Source organism: Meriones unguiculatus, chromosome 3, assembly GCF_030254825.1.
Source record: "Meriones unguiculatus strain TT.TT164.6M chromosome 3, Bangor_MerUng_6.1, whole genome shotgun sequence".
NCBI lineage: Eukaryota > Metazoa > Chordata > Mammalia > Rodentia > Muridae > Meriones > Meriones unguiculatus.
Window position 1 is genome coordinate 180980412 of NC_083351.1, and position 16976 is coordinate 180997387.

Sequence of the window (16976 nt, forward strand, 5' to 3'; positions counted from 1 at the left end):
AAGGCAGAATGACCTCAGAGTCACCACTGCCAGGGCCGGAGGGCTGCCAGGGCTCTCCTTGGAAGCTCTGGGCAGGGCCATGTAATTACTATGTTTGGTCAGTGAAGTAGTTGCTAGAGGAAGTGGAGATGATATGGGGTTAGGCCGGATCACAAGAGGTGACAGGTGGATGTTTGCCTTTTCGGGGCTCAGCAACCAGGCTGCAATCTGGATTGTTCTTAAAAAGAATAACTTGGAAAAATCAGTTCCGGAGAGCCACATCCCTAGTCCCACATCACCACAGGGGCGTGACGGTGTAGTTTTAGGGAGTGGCTTTCACCTAGATTGGGCTGGTCTTGCCTGGTGTCATTTAACAGCCAAATGACCTTGGACACTTGCCCAAGCACTCTAAGTATAGGCCTCTCTTTGCTTATCTGGAAAATGAGACTAAGCAGTCAGTCCCCTCTTCTCTGGAAGCAGAGAGGTGGGTCATTTGCCATTCTTGCTGTATAAGGTGAAGATTCTTTGAGAGCGCTGGGCAGCTGGTCCTAGGGAAGAAAAGAAATCTCTCATAAGCCTGAGAGGTAGAGCCCACATCTACATTTTTTTTTTCACTGTGGACTGTGTCCTTCTTTTATTTTGGTCTGATTGGCCTCAGGCCCAGCTTGTCAGTCCTGCATGGTTTAACCTTGTCTGTCTGAGAGAACCGACTCAGGCGGGGAAGGGTCCTGCTCGGTGCTGCACGGCTGCGCAGTCAGCCTCTGAGTTAGGAAGTCATGGCTCGTGTTCAAGGTGTTTTGTGCAACTCAAATCTAGTGCACATCTCGAGACGTGGGTTGGATTTTTCCAGTGGAAGGTCAGGCCGTTGCACAGACGACCCGTCAACCCCCGAGGGCCAGGTCAGAGGAAAAGCTGTGGGCCTTCTTTCCTGCATCTGTGCCTCCTTCCCCATCTGGGTTCTTGCTCTAAGCCACCCTTGAAAAGGCAGGAAGTGGTTGGAGTTATCATGGTTTGAGTGCTGCCTCCAGACTGTGGTGGCTGGTCACTTGTGGGGGTGGTGAGAGTCGACTTGTTTTTCTCACCTCTCTGTGAGAAGGGCCGCTAGGGGGTTGGGGGGCAAGTGTGAAACCCTCCAGGCTGTTTCCTCTGCAGTGTGGCCCTGCGTTGGTGGGGAGCTTCCCTGGGGCGGAGTTGGGTCAGGCCACCTGCTCATTGGCTGCAGAAAGCCGGCCCGGGTCTCGGCTGGGCTCCGAGACCCGGGCCGGCTTCCCTACTCAGTTCTTGCGCCCAGAACACACACAGCAAGTGCTGCCTGTTATTCTAGGCAAACTGATGGTGGTGGCCAGGCAGCTCCCGCTGCCTTGGCTAGTGGAAGGACCCTGAGGTACACGGGCAAAGCGTATCGCCTTTGCCATTACTGCAGGGCTTTGTCCAAAGGGCCTGGGAGGTGATGCACAGGCGACCCAGCGTGGGGTGGAGGGTGAGCACGTCCTGTCGCTTGTGAAGCCACCTCTGTTCCATTTCATGCTCCATGTGGGGCTACAGGATCAGTGAGGTCAGCACGGAGCTTTTAGAGAGGAGTTTTTGTTGCACTGTGATTTCTATTGTTGTTTTGAAATGGGATCTTGTCATACAGCCGAGGCTGCTCAGGCTTCAGTTCTTCCGATTCAGGTTTCCGAAGTTTGGGATTCTTGGCATGTGCCACCATGCCTAGACAATTTCTTGGCTCTCAAAAGTGCAAGGCTGATAAATAGACAGCTTTGGTTCGGTGCCTGGGTCACTGCGGGATTGGGTGGGGATAACTCCCTGTCACTATTGTGGGTTGGTGGGTCCATTCTACCTCTGAGGATGGATCCCCCTCCTCCCTCCCTCCCCCTCAGGATTTCTTGAGGCTGAGGCCAAGCATGGCTGGAGAGTGGGTCCACTGACTGGATATCGTTACTTGTTCTTGGGGAGGTGATCCTTTGAAGGGTGATGAAAGTGCCTCACTATCCCCCACTGTTCCACAGAACCAGAGACTACCATTAAAGGGAAATCGTATGCTGGTCTGTGCAAGAAGACTCGGCTGATGAAGACAGTGCAGACCATGAAGGACCACAGCAACTACCAAGACTACTCAGCCCTGAGAGTGCACGGCCCTCATTCAAGCTATGGCACCTATGTCTCCCTGACCCCCAAAGTCCTGGTGTTCCCTATTTTTGTGCAGGTGAGCTTGTGGCATGCCCCAGGGTTCCCTCAAGAGGCCGCGAGAGCAGTCAGGGGCTTTGGAACCAGGACTGAGGCTGTAGCCTCATCCAGGATCCAGGGCCCTTTTGGGGGACAGGAAAAATAGCTTCATATTCTGGAGATTCTAAGGGAAGCAGAAGTTCCCAGAAGGGTGTGCAGAGAAGCCTGGAGACATGCGGGGGTCCTCGCCTTTCCTTCCCAGCCACCTCATCATCTGCGCCCAGGATAGGTGTGCCACAAGTCTGGCTGCGATAGGGATGGGTGTCTCATCCAGAGGCAATATGTGTCTGAAACTGACTGAGGGAGAGCTTGTGTGGCTAGCCCCTTTGCGCAGGCAAATGCATCAGGCCAGCAATCACCATGCAGGAGTCAGACAGAGCAGAAGTCCCAGGAGTCATGCACTTCTTCCCTTTCTTCTCTTACTTCTTCAGTTCTCTCTTTCCTTCTTTCCCTCTTCTTGTCAATGATCTACTCAGCATACAAAGTCTTAGGTTCTGTTGTGGAATTTCAAACACAATTTGTTTTTGTTTTTATCCTTCCCCCACACCCTGTCTCTGTCCTTTTTACCATCATAACCTCTTTTCTACCTTCAGTGTCATAAGTTCTATCCCCCTCTTTTCTCAACAACTCTTTTTTCCTCTTGTGGTTCCTTTTCTGGTTATATGACCCATTCCTACACACATACACACACACACACACACACACACACACACGAAAATCATTTAAAGTTGGATTCTGCACATGAGAAAGCACATGGTATTTATTTTTATTACTTCGGGTTACCTCAATTAATATATGTTTTATATCTGTCCATTTTTATGCAAATTCTATAATTAATTTTTATGGCTGAATAAAATCCCATTGCACATATGTACCACATTTTCAATATGAGGGTTTTTTTAATTAATAGATAATTATCATATGACCCAGCCATACTACTTGTCCGCACATGTCCAGAGGATTCTATATCCTAGACAGAGATCCTTACACATCTATTTTTATTGCTGCTGTAGTCACAATACCAAGGAGCTGGAAACAGCTTAGACAGCCATCAAATGGTGAATAGGTCGTAAGAACATTCTATATTTCTTTCCCCTCAAATCTTTATTAATTCTGCCAGTCAGTATCACTTATGTGAACATTTAGGTTGTTTTCACATTTTTAAATGTAAGATGCTCTTATTTTCTACACTGTTGGCTCCCCCTACTTTCTCTTTCCTTGTAGGGCTAGGGACCAAAGTCAAGGCTTTGCTCCTGCTGTGCCCACACTAGCACTGAGCCACACCCACAGCCCTTGGAATTTCAGACAGGCTTTCCTGTGTAGCTCAGGGTGGCCCAGCTCAGCAACCACCTTCATCAGTATCCCAAGGACGAGGATTCTAGATGCATATTACCTGCCTGGTTATTTTTGGTTTTCTCTTGCAATTTTTATTACAAATTAAGGCTGGCTAGCTCCCCCAGCAGGGGAAGGTACATGCGGCTAAGCCTGACAACCTGAGTTTGATCCTAGGGACCAAGGAGAGAACCAACTTCTGCAAGTGGCCCTTCTGCTTCCGTACACATGCCATGCACATGCCTGTCCCACATATACATACGTGTGTGTGCATGCCTGCTCCCACATATAAATACGTGTGTATGTGTGCATGCTTGCTCTGCATATTCATAAGTATGTGCACACATACATAAATAAATATAGTACAGTTTTAAAAACATTTTAAATTAGGTTTTTGTTTTTGTAGAAAGAGGGTTTCTACATAACCCTGGTTGTCCTGGACCTCACTATGTAGATCAAGCTGGCCTTGAATTTATAAAGATCTGCCTGTCTCTTCTTTCTGAGTGCTGGGATTAAAGGTGTGTGCCACCACACCCAGCTTAAATTAATTTTTAAAATCATAAAAACGGAAAAAATTTAAACTGTGAAACATTCAGGCCAGGAGGTGGTGGCGCATGTCTTGAGGGGCAAAGCAAAGGCAGGCAGATCTCTGAGTTTGAGGCCAGCTGGTCTGCAGCCTGATTTCTAGGACAGCCGGGCGACACAGAGAAACTATGTCTCCAAAAGAAGATGGAAGAAAGAAACAAAGAAAGGACTCAAGATTAAGAAATGCTATAATACTTACATAGGCAAAACCGAGAATTCGGCGCATTCCTACCACGGATAGCCAGCAGCTGCCACACAGAGGCTGTCCCAGCTCCTCCTGCCATGGCAGTCTTTCTTTCCACCCAACCTGGCTTGATGACTAAACTTGCTCTGTTTTCTATCACTTTTCCTGACTGTTTCTGAGTCTCTAAGAGGTTTCGTTTAGCCTCCTTGAAGGTCCATCCCTGCTGTCGTGCATAGTTGATCTTGTTTCATTTTCTTTCTGTGAGCCCTTGCTTGAGGTCAGGGACCCGGGAGCCAGGTGACAAATATACTTTCCTAAGGACAGGTGCTTCTGGGTGGTCAGATAGAGCTCAGCATGAGCTGGATGGGATGGTGGGATAAGAAGTTTGAGTGAGAACTGGGTTGCTGGGGTGAAGGAGTCAGTTTGTTCAGCCTGGGGCCTGAGCAAGGCAGAGAACCCACCTGGCCTTGAAGAGACTTGACTGGCCAAATTTCTTGGCAAAGGATCCTCGAGATGCCTCCTGGGCCTGACAGCAGAGACCTTCCTCTGAGGCACACACAGGACGGAGGAGAGCTGGGAGGGCCCGGGAGCCTGGTGTGGGGGCGGGCACCAGAGGACTGCAAAGGCCCCAAGCATGTGGCTGAACTTCCTGTAGAGAGAGCAGCTCTTTTGGTCAGGCCTGGCTGTGCAGAGCTGGAGTAGAGTCTTTCTGTCTGCCTTGCGGGTGTGAGGGGTGCATGGGTCCAGGGTAGGGGGAGGGTGGACAGTCTTCCCCCTGCAAGAGAGTTCTCTGATCTGGCTTTAGCAAGCTGCCCTTTGCACCCCCACTCAGCGTGACTGGCTTTCAGCCCCTAGATCTCTGTAACTCTGCCCGGACTCTCCTGCTGTCAGAAGAACTGCTGCTGTATGAGGGGAGGAACAAGGCTTCCCAGGTAAGACCTGCACAGTCTGGCTGGCTTTCCTTCCCCATTCTTTAGGTCCCTCAGTTTCTCTCTTACTCATGGAGAACTGGACAGGCGTCGGGGGGAGACTTGAGACTCTTCCAAAAGCCTTACCAAGTGGTTGCCCAGCTTTTGCTTGCCCACCAGTTACCAGGGCACCCTCACTGCCTCTGAGAGTCGACCATGGGTGTGGTCAAACATACCTCTAGTGCCTAAAAAGACCTCATTGGTTATCCTGAGTTCCTCTAAGGAGGAGAGAAGATAACAGTTTATCCCAGCTGGGATAAGTATCCCAAAGATTAAAGTCTAGCCAGAGAGAATTATTAGAGGAATGTTGGAGTCCTTTTGTATGAACCCAATCCCAAGCCCAGACCCAGAGCTCAGGCTATGGTCATCCTCCATACTTCCCCACACCCACACCCAGCTACAGCCCTGTCAGGGGTCAGGAGTAGGGCTTGTGTCATTCTCCCCGGGAGCCAGCTTTTCTCTATCTGGGAGAACCTCCCTCACCCACACAGCAGCGACAGCTGGCCAGGTCCCAGCTCAGTCCTGGGATGTAAACAGTTGAGAAGTTGGAGTCCTGCGATCTGGCTGTGCTACCAGGAGGCCCTGAGGTGAGGGCAGAGGGCTTGTTGCCCCCTCGGGCCCTGATGCAGAGCTGGCTCTGCCAGGGCGAGTGACTGCTTGCATCCATGGAATGATCAGGAAGCTTGGAAACAGCAAGTCTATATAGATCTAGCCCCAGCTTTGTCACTGGCTTCTGGTGACTTCTGGCTTCCTCATCAGTCTTTCCATCCGAGCAGTGGGTTTGTGTGTGTCTGAGGCAGAGGGCAGGATCTGAGGCTAGGCCCTCGAAGCTTCATCATCCTGGGTACTCTGTGGGACCAGAGCTAACACAGGAAGTTGGCTTTGCTTTTGTTTTGGTGTAAGCAAGCAGAACAGAGCACCCATGTTCCAACGAGCGCGGTCTCTTTGTCTCTTTCACGGGAGCTCCCTGAGGAGACTGTGTTCCTCCCACGCTGATGATTGATGGCTTTTTAGTATGATAGGATGGGACCTTTAATAGTCTCATTGTGCATGACTCAGGGCCATGAGATGCTGGCACAGTCAATCATCAGAGCTTAGCCTGGGACGGTAGCTCCATGGTTGTTGTCTTAGGCAAAGAAGGCTAGTGGATGTGGCCTCTTGTAAGTATGGAAAGCAGAATATACACTTTATTAAGAAAGGTTTCAGAACAGTGAAAAGTTGAGGAAAAGTAAGCAAAACTCCCAAGTGTAGGGCTGTGTGTGTCCCAGGGAGGAAAAATCCATCGGCTTTCCTTTGCTTAGGTTTTATGAAGAAATGGCAGAAACCAGACAGAAGCCAATGTGGTCTCTGTTGAGGTTGGTTCATTTTCTGGGCTGTCATGGGACAGGCCAGGGGAGAGCCCACGTGCTCCATGCCTGTCCTCATAGACCAGGGAGGTGGCTCCTGCACTGCTCATATGCTGCCCACCAGTTACGGGTGCTTGAAGCCTCACTCTGTTCAGCCCTGACTTTAGCCTTGACCTTTACTGTCTGCTCGTCACTGACTGTTCTTAGTCACTTGACTTGACCAGAGACCCTCCAGCCTCGAAGGTGTCTCAAGGGCTATTAATTTATGCTAAGCTTGTTCTCTCATTAGCAGGATCAGCTGTGGCTTTACCATGGCAGAGGGAGTTAACTCTCTCCCAGCCATCAAATTATAGTCTTTTTTGGTTACCTCCTTGTCTGTGGGGTGGCCTAGAAGCCATCCTTGCTTACAGCTTAACCTGTCACAGTCGGCTACATTAGAATCAAGGAGATATGAAAGCACAATAGCATCTTCTATATGCTCTGTGGGGCCCCTGGGCCCATGGCCTCCTGTAACTGGCCCAGAGCTCTGACCCTCCTCTTATTTGACCAGCTTGGTTATCTCTTAAATCCTGGCTGCCAATTTAACTTTTAACCTTCCTGGCACCCTAGCCTCTGTTCTCACTTACCCTAGCCTCTGTTTTCACTGCAGCGTGTATGAGAGCCTCAGAGCCTTTGCCAGGGCCCTTTCCTCTTCCTGCCTGCATAGAGCTCAGCTCCTACACCACTGGGATTGCTGACATCACTCTGGACCTCTCTCTGGGGAGCTTTCTTAGGGACCTCAGCCTGTCTACTTCCCACTTGCTTCAGTGGGAGAGAAATCAGTGGGAGATGAATTGGGCTATAAGAGTGAGAGGCCCTTTGGTGCTGGCTTGGGTACCTCAATGTGTTATTGCAGGTAAGGTGTGCAGAGTCAGAGCTGGAGAAGTGTGACTGTACATTTAATGTGCCTAGAAGAAGCCAGGTAGGGGCAGTGGCACCTGGAATATACTCATATGTCTAATTTACTCTCTCTGGTCTTGCTTACCATTAAATCCACGAACATTGGGCATTTCATTTGCTGTATATCCTCACTGATCATATATGCTACATGTATGATCCCATGCTACATACATGATCCCAATTAGACCTGCAATATCCTCATACCAAAAGAGAAAAAGTATGAACAATGAGGAAACTGAGGCTCCTGTGACATTAACCAGGACTCAAGAATCTCAAGGCTGGTAGGAAATGGAGCCAGGATTAAGTACTTGGTTCTCTGACTGAGTAATACTTTCCATGATCCCTGGTACTTTTGGTATGGTTGTTAAATCAAACTATAGCAAACTATAGCTGCACTCTACCTCCCTTCACCCCCCCCAACACACACACACACACACACACACACACACACACACACACACGCCTTGCTTCCTGGATCGTTGGAAGCTGAGAACTAAAATAAACTCCCCCCTTTAGGTCTGAAGGAAGTAGTTTGAGGACAAGAAGAGTAACTACATCCATTTTCCTCCAGTAGCATGGCAGCCACATGGGAGGGCTTTGGTACTGTCTCACGTTCCTCAGACTGAAAATGAAAAGCAGCTATCGCTGGGCATTGGGTAGCTTCTGAGAACTTCCATACCCTTGAGTCCCCAGGAGTCATAGATTCTAGTTACGTATATGTCATTCTCCAGGAAGTAACTTTCCCAAAGGGGTTTCTGAATGAGTATGAGTGTCCCCTCCATGGAGTGGAACTATGAACAGGAAGGAGCTAACTGGAAGCTCTGCATTTCTTCGATGTTCTCTCTCTGCTTCTTTTGCACATCTCTTCTCTGAGCATGGTGATGGCAGGGGGCTGCTCCAGTCCAACAGCACAAACTGCCCTGCCCTCTCCCATCCAGAAGTCACAAACATGCTGAATGCACACCCAGATCAAATTGGCATTTTGTGGCAGCCTTTTTGCTTTTTGTTTGTTTATGTTTTTGGTTTTTTTGAGACAGGCTTTATCTGTGTAGCCTTGGCTATCTTGGAACTTGATTTGTAGACCAGGCTGGCCTCGGACTCAGAGATCTGCCTGCCTCTGCCTCCTGAGTGCTGGGATTAAAAGCGTGTGCCACAAAGTCAGGCTCAAGACAGCCTCTTATACACACACATCCTGATACCAGTTCTGGTCACTGAGGATTCAGCCAGGCCTTTGCTTGGTTCCAGGAATGAAGTCCAGGATGCCACACCCTCACTTTCACACTGACTCATCAGGTTTACAATTAACTAAGGCACCAAGGTGTTGTCTATAGACCCAGCCCTAAGGCCAAGTGCCCAGAAGGCTTTGGTTAGGGCCACTTGGGAGAAGTCACCCTCCAAGTCGTAACGATTCTGTGACTAAGTCTTGGAACTCTGGGAAAGACATATATCCTAGAAGCAAGTGTGAGGAAGACTTGCCAAGGCCCCAGGCCAGTGGTGGAAGGCATCAGGTAACTGGACTATGGAGATAGGGGATCACTATTTGGGGCTCCTGCCTGAAGGGTCCTGGAGAGCACGGTCCACATGTTTGCCTTGGCATGCTTGCCATCTGCCTTGTGCCAGCCTGTGCCAGCTCTGGCCTTTGCCTGACTGACCTTTGTGGGAACTCTCATGCCTTAATCACTTCCTGTCTAGACCATACTCTCCACTCTGGGAACCGGGCTGGGGTGGCGGCCTAGGGCTTTTCTTACCTTGTGGCCCCTCCCGCACAAGTCTTCCATGCAGCCCTAGGCTTTCTTTTGTTACTGTTTTGTTTTGTTTAACAGAGGCCCTTCTTTCTTCTGCCAGCTTCCCAGTGGGTCTGGAGGCAACATCCAGACCTTCCCTGACTGGGGAACATATTTTTTTGCGGGAACATGAGGGTTTGCCTAGAATAGCAGCTGCTTGCCTTTGCAGATGCTCCTGAGATAGTCCATTCCCAGGAGTTTCCTGAGCGAGCCACCATTTTCCTTCCCACACTTGCTTACTGAACTTGTCTCCTCTGCTATAGGCACAATACCACCTCTCTGTCTAATGCGAGCGTTAGGAGCAGGCAGATCCGAGGCATGATCCCCAGCTGTGTGGCTGTGGAGAAGTCACTTAGCCCGTCTGGGCTGTAAAGGGCAGTGATTGTTTAGGTGAAAATATAGCAGGGCAGGTGTAGGTGGTCAGCAGCCGGACGCCTCTGTTGTCCCGTGTTGAGCTGGGCTGGGCAGGGCTCACTATTGAGATCCCTTCTGTCAAAGAGGTCTAGAGCTTTTGTGTTCGGGACCTGTTAGAAGAAGACCAAGCCCTGAGATAACCTGCTTAAGGACATCCCTGAATTGTCTCTGTGGTCCTAATTACTTCCAGCTTCTGTGTTTCTGTGATGCTTAAAGATAGCATGTAGGGGGGGCTGGAGAGCTGGCTCAGAGGTTAAGAGCACTGGCTGCTCTTCCAGAGGTCCTGAGTTCAATTCCCAGCAACCACATGGTGGCTCACAACCACCTATAATGACATATGGTGCCCTCTTCTGGTTTGCAGGTATACATGCAGACAGGACATTGTATACATAATAAATAAATAAATCTTAAAAAAAAAGATAGCATGTAGGCCTTTGAATATATCTGGCATATCTTACATATATATATGCATAAACATATATTTATACACATATGCATACACACAGATATATATGCACATATGTGTTTATGGACAGGTGTATATATTTTGAGACAAGTTTTCACCACATAGCCCAGGTTAGCTTCGAGCTCATTGTATTCCCTGGGATAGCCTGTAACTCACAGTTCTCTTGCCTGGCTACCGGACTGCCAGGCTATTATAGATGCATACAACCATGCCCGGCTTTTATTTTTTTAAATACCGAAGTGCTGCTGAGAAAGTCCTTATATCTTCGTATTTATATATTCTTGCATTTCTATAAAAGGGCCTCAGAGATGGGACTGCAGGATCATCTTTGACGCTTCTAGCTAAATGTCAGCGTGCCGGCTTTCTAAACACAGTTAACGAATCACACACTCCCCGTGGCCTTCCGGGTGTGCCGAGCCCTTCTGGCATGGTCTTCCTGCTTCAGAAGAGATGGAGGGTCAGATTTGACCCCTTGAGGAGGGATTCCCACAATCAAGAGTTCATCATTATTATCGTTATTGCTGTAGGATCTGAAATAGGACTTTATGGATCCAAGGAAAGGCTACTGTAGGACAGACAAAGAAAAGAACACCATAAACCTTAGTGGACATGGAGACCCAAGTGGATTTTTGTTTAGCATAAAAATATGCTGAAAAAAAATATGCTGAGTGCATCTGACAGTTTACCTATAGTGCTTAAAAATAGCCTTTCCTTTGTTTTTGGTGCATAAAGGAGATTACCAGTTATATCCAAGCCTGTATTGAATTGTAAGTAGCCACTGTTTTTCTGAACCAATTTCTCATCGGTACACTATAAAAATATTTACCTCACGATGCTTCCTTTCCCATTACAGAGAGCTTATAGAAGAAGCCAGGTGTGGGGTGTGGTCAGCAGACCCCCCAGGGCCTGAGTAGGGCTCCTCTAAGGGAGGTGAGCCTTGGGGGACTGTGGCCATAGAGAGACTGACAGAGCTGGTCGCCATAAGGGCGAGAGCCATTGTCTCTTCTGGTTTGTTTGTATTTTTTCTACTTCAATCAGGGGAAGTATAGAAAACCAGCTGCCTCCACAGCAGAGCAGGCCTCGGTCCTTAGCAGGGTCACACTTGGAGTTCCTTTTGGTTCTGCTCGACATGATGTGGATGTTTTCTGGACCTCCAGTGGACCTGTGGCTCCCTTCTTCCTTGGGGACAGCAAAGCAGACAGTTGTGTTTGCTCTCTCTCTGAACAGGTGACACTGTTTGCCTACACGGACCTGCTGCTCTTCACGAAGGAGGATGAGCCAGGCCGCTGTGTCGTTCTGAGAAATCCCCTCTACCTCCAGAGTGTGAAGTTACAGGAGGGTAAGAAGGACCTGGACACCCCAAGGGCAGCATGGAGTTCAGCTAGGGAGTTTGTGGAAAGCTGGCTGCCAGGCTCAGCGGGGCACCTGAGAACGTGCTGGGCCTGCCTGGGCCTGTCAGATGTTGCACCCTAGGGTGGCAAGCTGCCTTCTGCTACACCTTGATCTCTGTAGGTTTCTAATCCTAGGGAGCTTCCAAGGAGAAGGGTAGGTAAGGCTCTGGACCCCAGGCCCTGTGTTCAAACCCCTCGGTTCTGCTGTGGCCTTGGGAAGTTGTTTAACTTCTCTGAACCCATTTCCTCTTTGCAAAGTAGGATAATAATAGCATTTCAGAAGGGTGTGGGGTTAAGTTAGGTCATTTATGTAGAGTGCCCATGGCTAAACAGGTTCCCAGTAAAGGCTTCTTGAGTTATCTGTGGACAAGTCCCCATTTTAGTCAGCTGTGTGGGCCTAGCCAGAGCCTTGGGAAGCTGGAGCATGCCTGGATGGGGCTGGTGAGCAGAGCACCAGCAGCAAGCTGGGAATTTCTAACCCCAAACTTTCCATGGCGCCCTGGCCCACCAGGGACCAGGGAGCGGAAAGCCAGCTGGGAGTATCTGTCCAGCCACAGGCTTTGGCGCCTGAGGTCTCAGCAGAAAGGGGCTCGGTTTCCTCTCCCGGATTATGCAAACAACAACAGACCTGTGCGAGCTCAGGGTAGCAGGGGCACGGGGAGGAAAATATTAGCTGTGAAAGAATTCTGTTTTGGCGGGTTTTGCTCCAGGAGAACTTCCTGACTGCTTGCAAAGCCATCCTGTATGCCTGGTGCCCTGGCCTCCCTGCACCACTCTGCCTCCTTGGGAACTGGCCTCCCCAGGGGAAGTCCACACCGCTCCCTGCCTAGCTCTGTCCTGCTCAAGGACTAGTGTGGCTACTGATAGGAGGGCAAGGGAAGCCCCTAGGGGAGAGAGAGCAAGATACTAGCCTCAGGACCATGGGGCATTTGGAAGAGCAGGACTCTCAGCTTTTTGGACACTGGCTTTGGTATTCCAGACGGTTTCTCTTTGCCCTCCAGTGATCTGCACTTGGCTTCCTGCTACTCTCCCACCTTCCTTTGCGCTCACATACTCACACGCAGATGCTTAGTGTAGTCAGCCTGGCTTCTCTGCCATGCCCCCAGCTCTGCCGAGCTGGGACCCGGTTAAGCTAAAGGTGCGTGTCGCAGGGCAGTGCTCAGTACCATGAACTAGATGCCCCGGGAACTGAACTCTGACTGCCGTGCACACTTAAGGTCCGGGGCCACACAACTCCCTCACTGACTCAGCTTCCTGATAAACAGAAGGGAAAAAAAGGAGGGGAGCACTGTTTCGTGTGGCTCTGGGATCAGAGGGTAGAGAGGGCAATGGTCGCGGGGTTAGCAGCCCAGGCTTGGCTTCCCTATTGCAAGAAAATGTGCTTGTAACTCCCGTGGGCCCTTCCTTTCCCCCTAACACTTTCTCTGTGAAGGAAGGATTCAGTGAGCCCCTTCACTTCCCTCCGGGAAACTGAGCCCTTGGGGCTCCTGGGAGAAATTGGCCAGGATTCATTTTACTCTGCTTCCACGTTGGGTGGGAGCTGGCTGGGTTCCTGAACTCCTCCAGAGACTGGATTTGAAACTTGAAGGGTTTGGACACCCTCTTCTCTACTGGGTTCAGGGTGGGTTGTATGAGCCGACGGGTGGAGAGGAGTCCCCAAGAGGCTGCTGCAAGCAGATGTGGCTTGCTGGGGCTGAGAGCACGTCTGCCTGTCGACAGTGGGACAGCTACATGAGACCTAAGGGTGGCTCAGGGAGCACATCTCAGGCAAGGTGATCATGCACATGATCACCTGGTTGGCATGAAGGATGTGTGCCTACACTGATTTCCTTGGTAGACCGCAGGCTTAAGAGGATTTGAGAGTGTGGATCCTAGGCCTGCTAAGATTGAAAGAAATGGCTAATTGACAGGAGCACTCCATGCACACAGTCCAGGGCTTAGCTTTCTTTCCAGACACCGAATGAAGCCTTTGTGTCACCCTGCCTCACCTCCCCCTGCCTTCTGCTTTCCTGAGATAGATTCCATGTTCTGCCAAAGTCTAGTGCCCCTTCTGCAGCAGCCAGAGTCAGCTGTGGGACCCGGCGTTCTGAGGCTGGAGCTGTTCTTGGCCCCTCCCATATGCCCCAAAGAAGCCCACTATTACAAGTGAGGCTTTTAAGAGATATGTTTGGGGATTAGCTGGAGTGTCAGAATGGGTTCTAATTAACCACGGCACAAGACTCCTAGGTTTCTCCTCACTTTCAAGTCAATATGTACACAGAGTTCAATTTAGGGGTCATAAAGGTGTTAAACGAAGAAGGTAGCTGGCCTTCTTGGCAGGCTGGGGCTGGCAAGTCCTGCTCCCTAGCAGGGCAGAATCCACCCTATTCATGGGACCAAGGACTCATTCCCTTGTGACTTACTTGCTAGGGCCTAGCCCTGCTAGTCAACCATATGCCTAGGACTTAGTAGGAAGTATGGTGTATATTGGGTGACCAGTGGATGCTTGTTTTTGTAAACAATAAATGACTAGAAGGAGACCAGAAGTGTTGCCTTAGCTTGGGAGCTGGGTGCCTCCCCCCGCCTCAAGCTCCAGACTGGCGGGCACTCTTATAGTACCTCCTCCTGCCAGCTTCTCCCAGTGTTCACCGGGACTGAATGGCGATGAGATGGAGACGGGCAGAGAGCTGGTGCTAATAGTTGGGACATCTCCGGCCAGCTGTGGCCCATTGTGGTGTCTTCCTGCCACTGCTGTTTGCTGGTTTTGCTGCTCTTTGTGTTTCTGCCTCCCAGGCGGCCAGCATCACGCCCACAGTGTGTCTTTTTGGCCTTGCCTGTTCTTAGGCATGGCCTGGAAATGTCTGTCTGATTCACGGGCTCTCCAGGCAGGGGATCCAGCGTTCCAGCCTGGAAGCTCAGCTGCTTTGGCCCCAGCTGCTGGAATGCTTGCTTGACATTTTCTAAGCTGTACTCCATGTCCATCTCAGTGCTGGCCAGTACAGTGAGGGCTGTGGGAGAAGCCTCTCCACTCTGGAGCTCCTAGCCCAGTAGAACTGCAGAAAGCCTATGGCAGAGCAGCAGTCTGATATAGGATTAGGAATCCAAGCTTTGGGGGCAGCTTTCTTCCTGAGATCAAAATCTCAGCTCGGCCACTTATTGATCATGCATGCAGTTTGCTGTCCCATCCCTGATCCTGCCTTTGTATGTGGAGAATGAAGACAAGAACTCTTTTGGCCTGCCTCCACTAGTAGAGAAGGTTTGGTGAATCTCAAACAGCAGTAAGATGTTCTCTGGGCAGACAGGGGCCCGGAAGCCTTCTCTGGCTCCACCTAGCCCACGATTAGGGAGCCTCCTGCATGGCCCATGCCTTACATGGTGGGGAGTTAGGCCCCCACCATGGAACCAAAGACTCCCCTGATGAGTTCCAAAATGGCAGAGGCAGCTGGCGTGGGTCACGGCAACCCCCAGCGTGCTGCCTCGGTGTTCGGCCCCTCCAGCAGGGCAGAAGTTCTCTCTGCAGCTTTCCCAGCGCTGCACACATGCCCCTCAGCTCCCTTATTTGTCGTTCTTTTATGAGGCTCCAAATTGTGCTGAGCACTGCTCCCTTCCACCCTACTGTCACACTGCTGCCAACACAAGGCTGGGACGGGGAACAGATGTCAGGGAGAGTTTGCAGCATTGCGGTGTGGAGGGGTTGGAGGGCAGGAGGCAGGGCCAGTGTCAAAGCACAGAGACGTTATCATGGCCTCCTCATGTAAGGACTGTCTGGCAGTGTTTCCGCAGCCTTAGCTCTCATCCCCGAGTCCTGCTCTGTATGTGGCCTCTTTACAGCCTCTGCTTCCATTATTGCTGTCTCCCGAACCTAGGCTTCTATTACTTTCTTATGTGTGTTGCAATGGCTCTCTCTTGGGCTAGGGTTGGCTAGGAAACATTTCAGTATATTTTTCTTTTCTTTTTTTAAAAAATGCTTTATTTGTTTTTATTTTATGTGCTTTGCTGTTTGTCCTGCATGTATGTCTGTGTTAGGGTATTGAATCCTCTGGAACTGGAGTTACAGATAGTTGTGAGTTACCAAGTGGGAATTGAACCCAGGTCCTCTGGAAGAGCCACCAGTGCTCTTAACTGCTGAGCCGTCTCTCCAACCCCTCAGTATGTTTTCTTAAGCAAAATGAACCCCTCTCCTTGTTTCTCCATCTCAGCACAGGAACCCACAGAGACATTGAGATCTATTTTCTTAAACATTACAGGTTTCTAAGGCAGGGCTCTCTCCCTCCTCAGTCTCTAAGTCTCTCCCCTCCAGGTGGAGAGAAGATTTAGTCCAGAGTAGACTCCCCATTTACTATGGGACATTTTATTTTGCTTTGTTTTTTCAAGACAGGGTTTCTCTGTGTAGCTTTGGCTGACCTGGCCTTGCTCTGTAGACCAGGCTGGCCATGAACTCACAGAGATCCACCTCCTCTACCTCCTGAGTGCTGGGATTAAAAGTGTCCACCTCCATGCCCTGCTGAATGGCAATGTAATGGAGCTCCCGAGGAGCTGCTTTTAGCTCCCGAGTTGACCGGTGGAAGCATTTGAGGCAGCAGTGGGCTCCAATCACTGTGCTACTCCGGGTCCCCGACACTTGAAGTGCTTACTGTTACCTGTGTTGGAGAGTTACCTTCCTCAGAAGTGACAGTACCAGCTGGGCGTGCAGGGAGTTTCCAGCCTGCCTAGGCCTGCGTCCAGATGAGTGCTTCATGGAGAGTGTGGCCAAGTCCTGAGGGGAGGCTGGGCTGATCATGCAGTTTGCTGAGCAGGGCAAGTGGGATGCTGCGCTTTTCTGTGCTCACTGGCATATCTCCGTCGCCATGCTCTTGGCCATGCTATCCACCCCTGCCCCTCTGCTGGAGTTCTTCTTGCTCGGTAAGACTCTTCCCAAGAAGAGAGGGCAACAGCCCACTGTCTCTCCCTGTGCTTTCCAGCTGTTCAGTTTGCAGTCCTAGACCGAGGGTGAAGGCCTTAGAGAGCATGGTCATGTTGAAAAGTGTCTCCCAGGGTGCATGGAGATGGGCCTGAAGGCTGACCCTCCTTGACCAGCGCTTCCCTTAACAAGGAACAAGGCCCACCCAAGAATCAAAAGTCTCCTTGCCAAATTTCAAAATGGCAAAGACAGTAGATTGTTTAAGAGAAAACCCAGAAGTGTGCTGCCTCTATGCCCCTTATTGCAAAGATTCTGGGGTAGAGGAGGCCTCCTGGGACACAGACAGCGCCCTTCACCTGGCCATTAGCAGGCAGAGGGTCTCCCGAGGACGAGGTTCCAGCACTCCCTGGGTCAGGATGACCCTGCAGGCAAAAGCCTTCCAACTGTGCATCACCTGGACAGGTGAGTTAGTGATCTTTGCTC

At 50.4% G+C, this 16976-nt stretch overlaps 1 protein-coding gene across 7 annotated transcripts in view; it reads left to right on the top strand.

The window, feature by feature from the left end:
- Rgs3 (regulator of G protein signaling 3) overlaps positions 1 to 16976 on the top strand; it is a 116154-nt gene that overhangs the window by 43406 nt on the left and 55772 nt on the right. For all 7 annotated transcript variants that reach the window (XM_060381172.1, XM_060381167.1, XM_060381168.1 and 4 more), the window contains 3 exons: positions 1989 to 2185; positions 5155 to 5238; positions 11451 to 11562. In XM_060381172.1, the coding sequence (XP_060237155.1) occupies positions 1989 to 2185; positions 5155 to 5238; positions 11451 to 11562 (393 nt within the window). The remainder of the gene's footprint in view (positions 1 to 1988; positions 2186 to 5154; positions 5239 to 11450; positions 11563 to 16976) is intronic.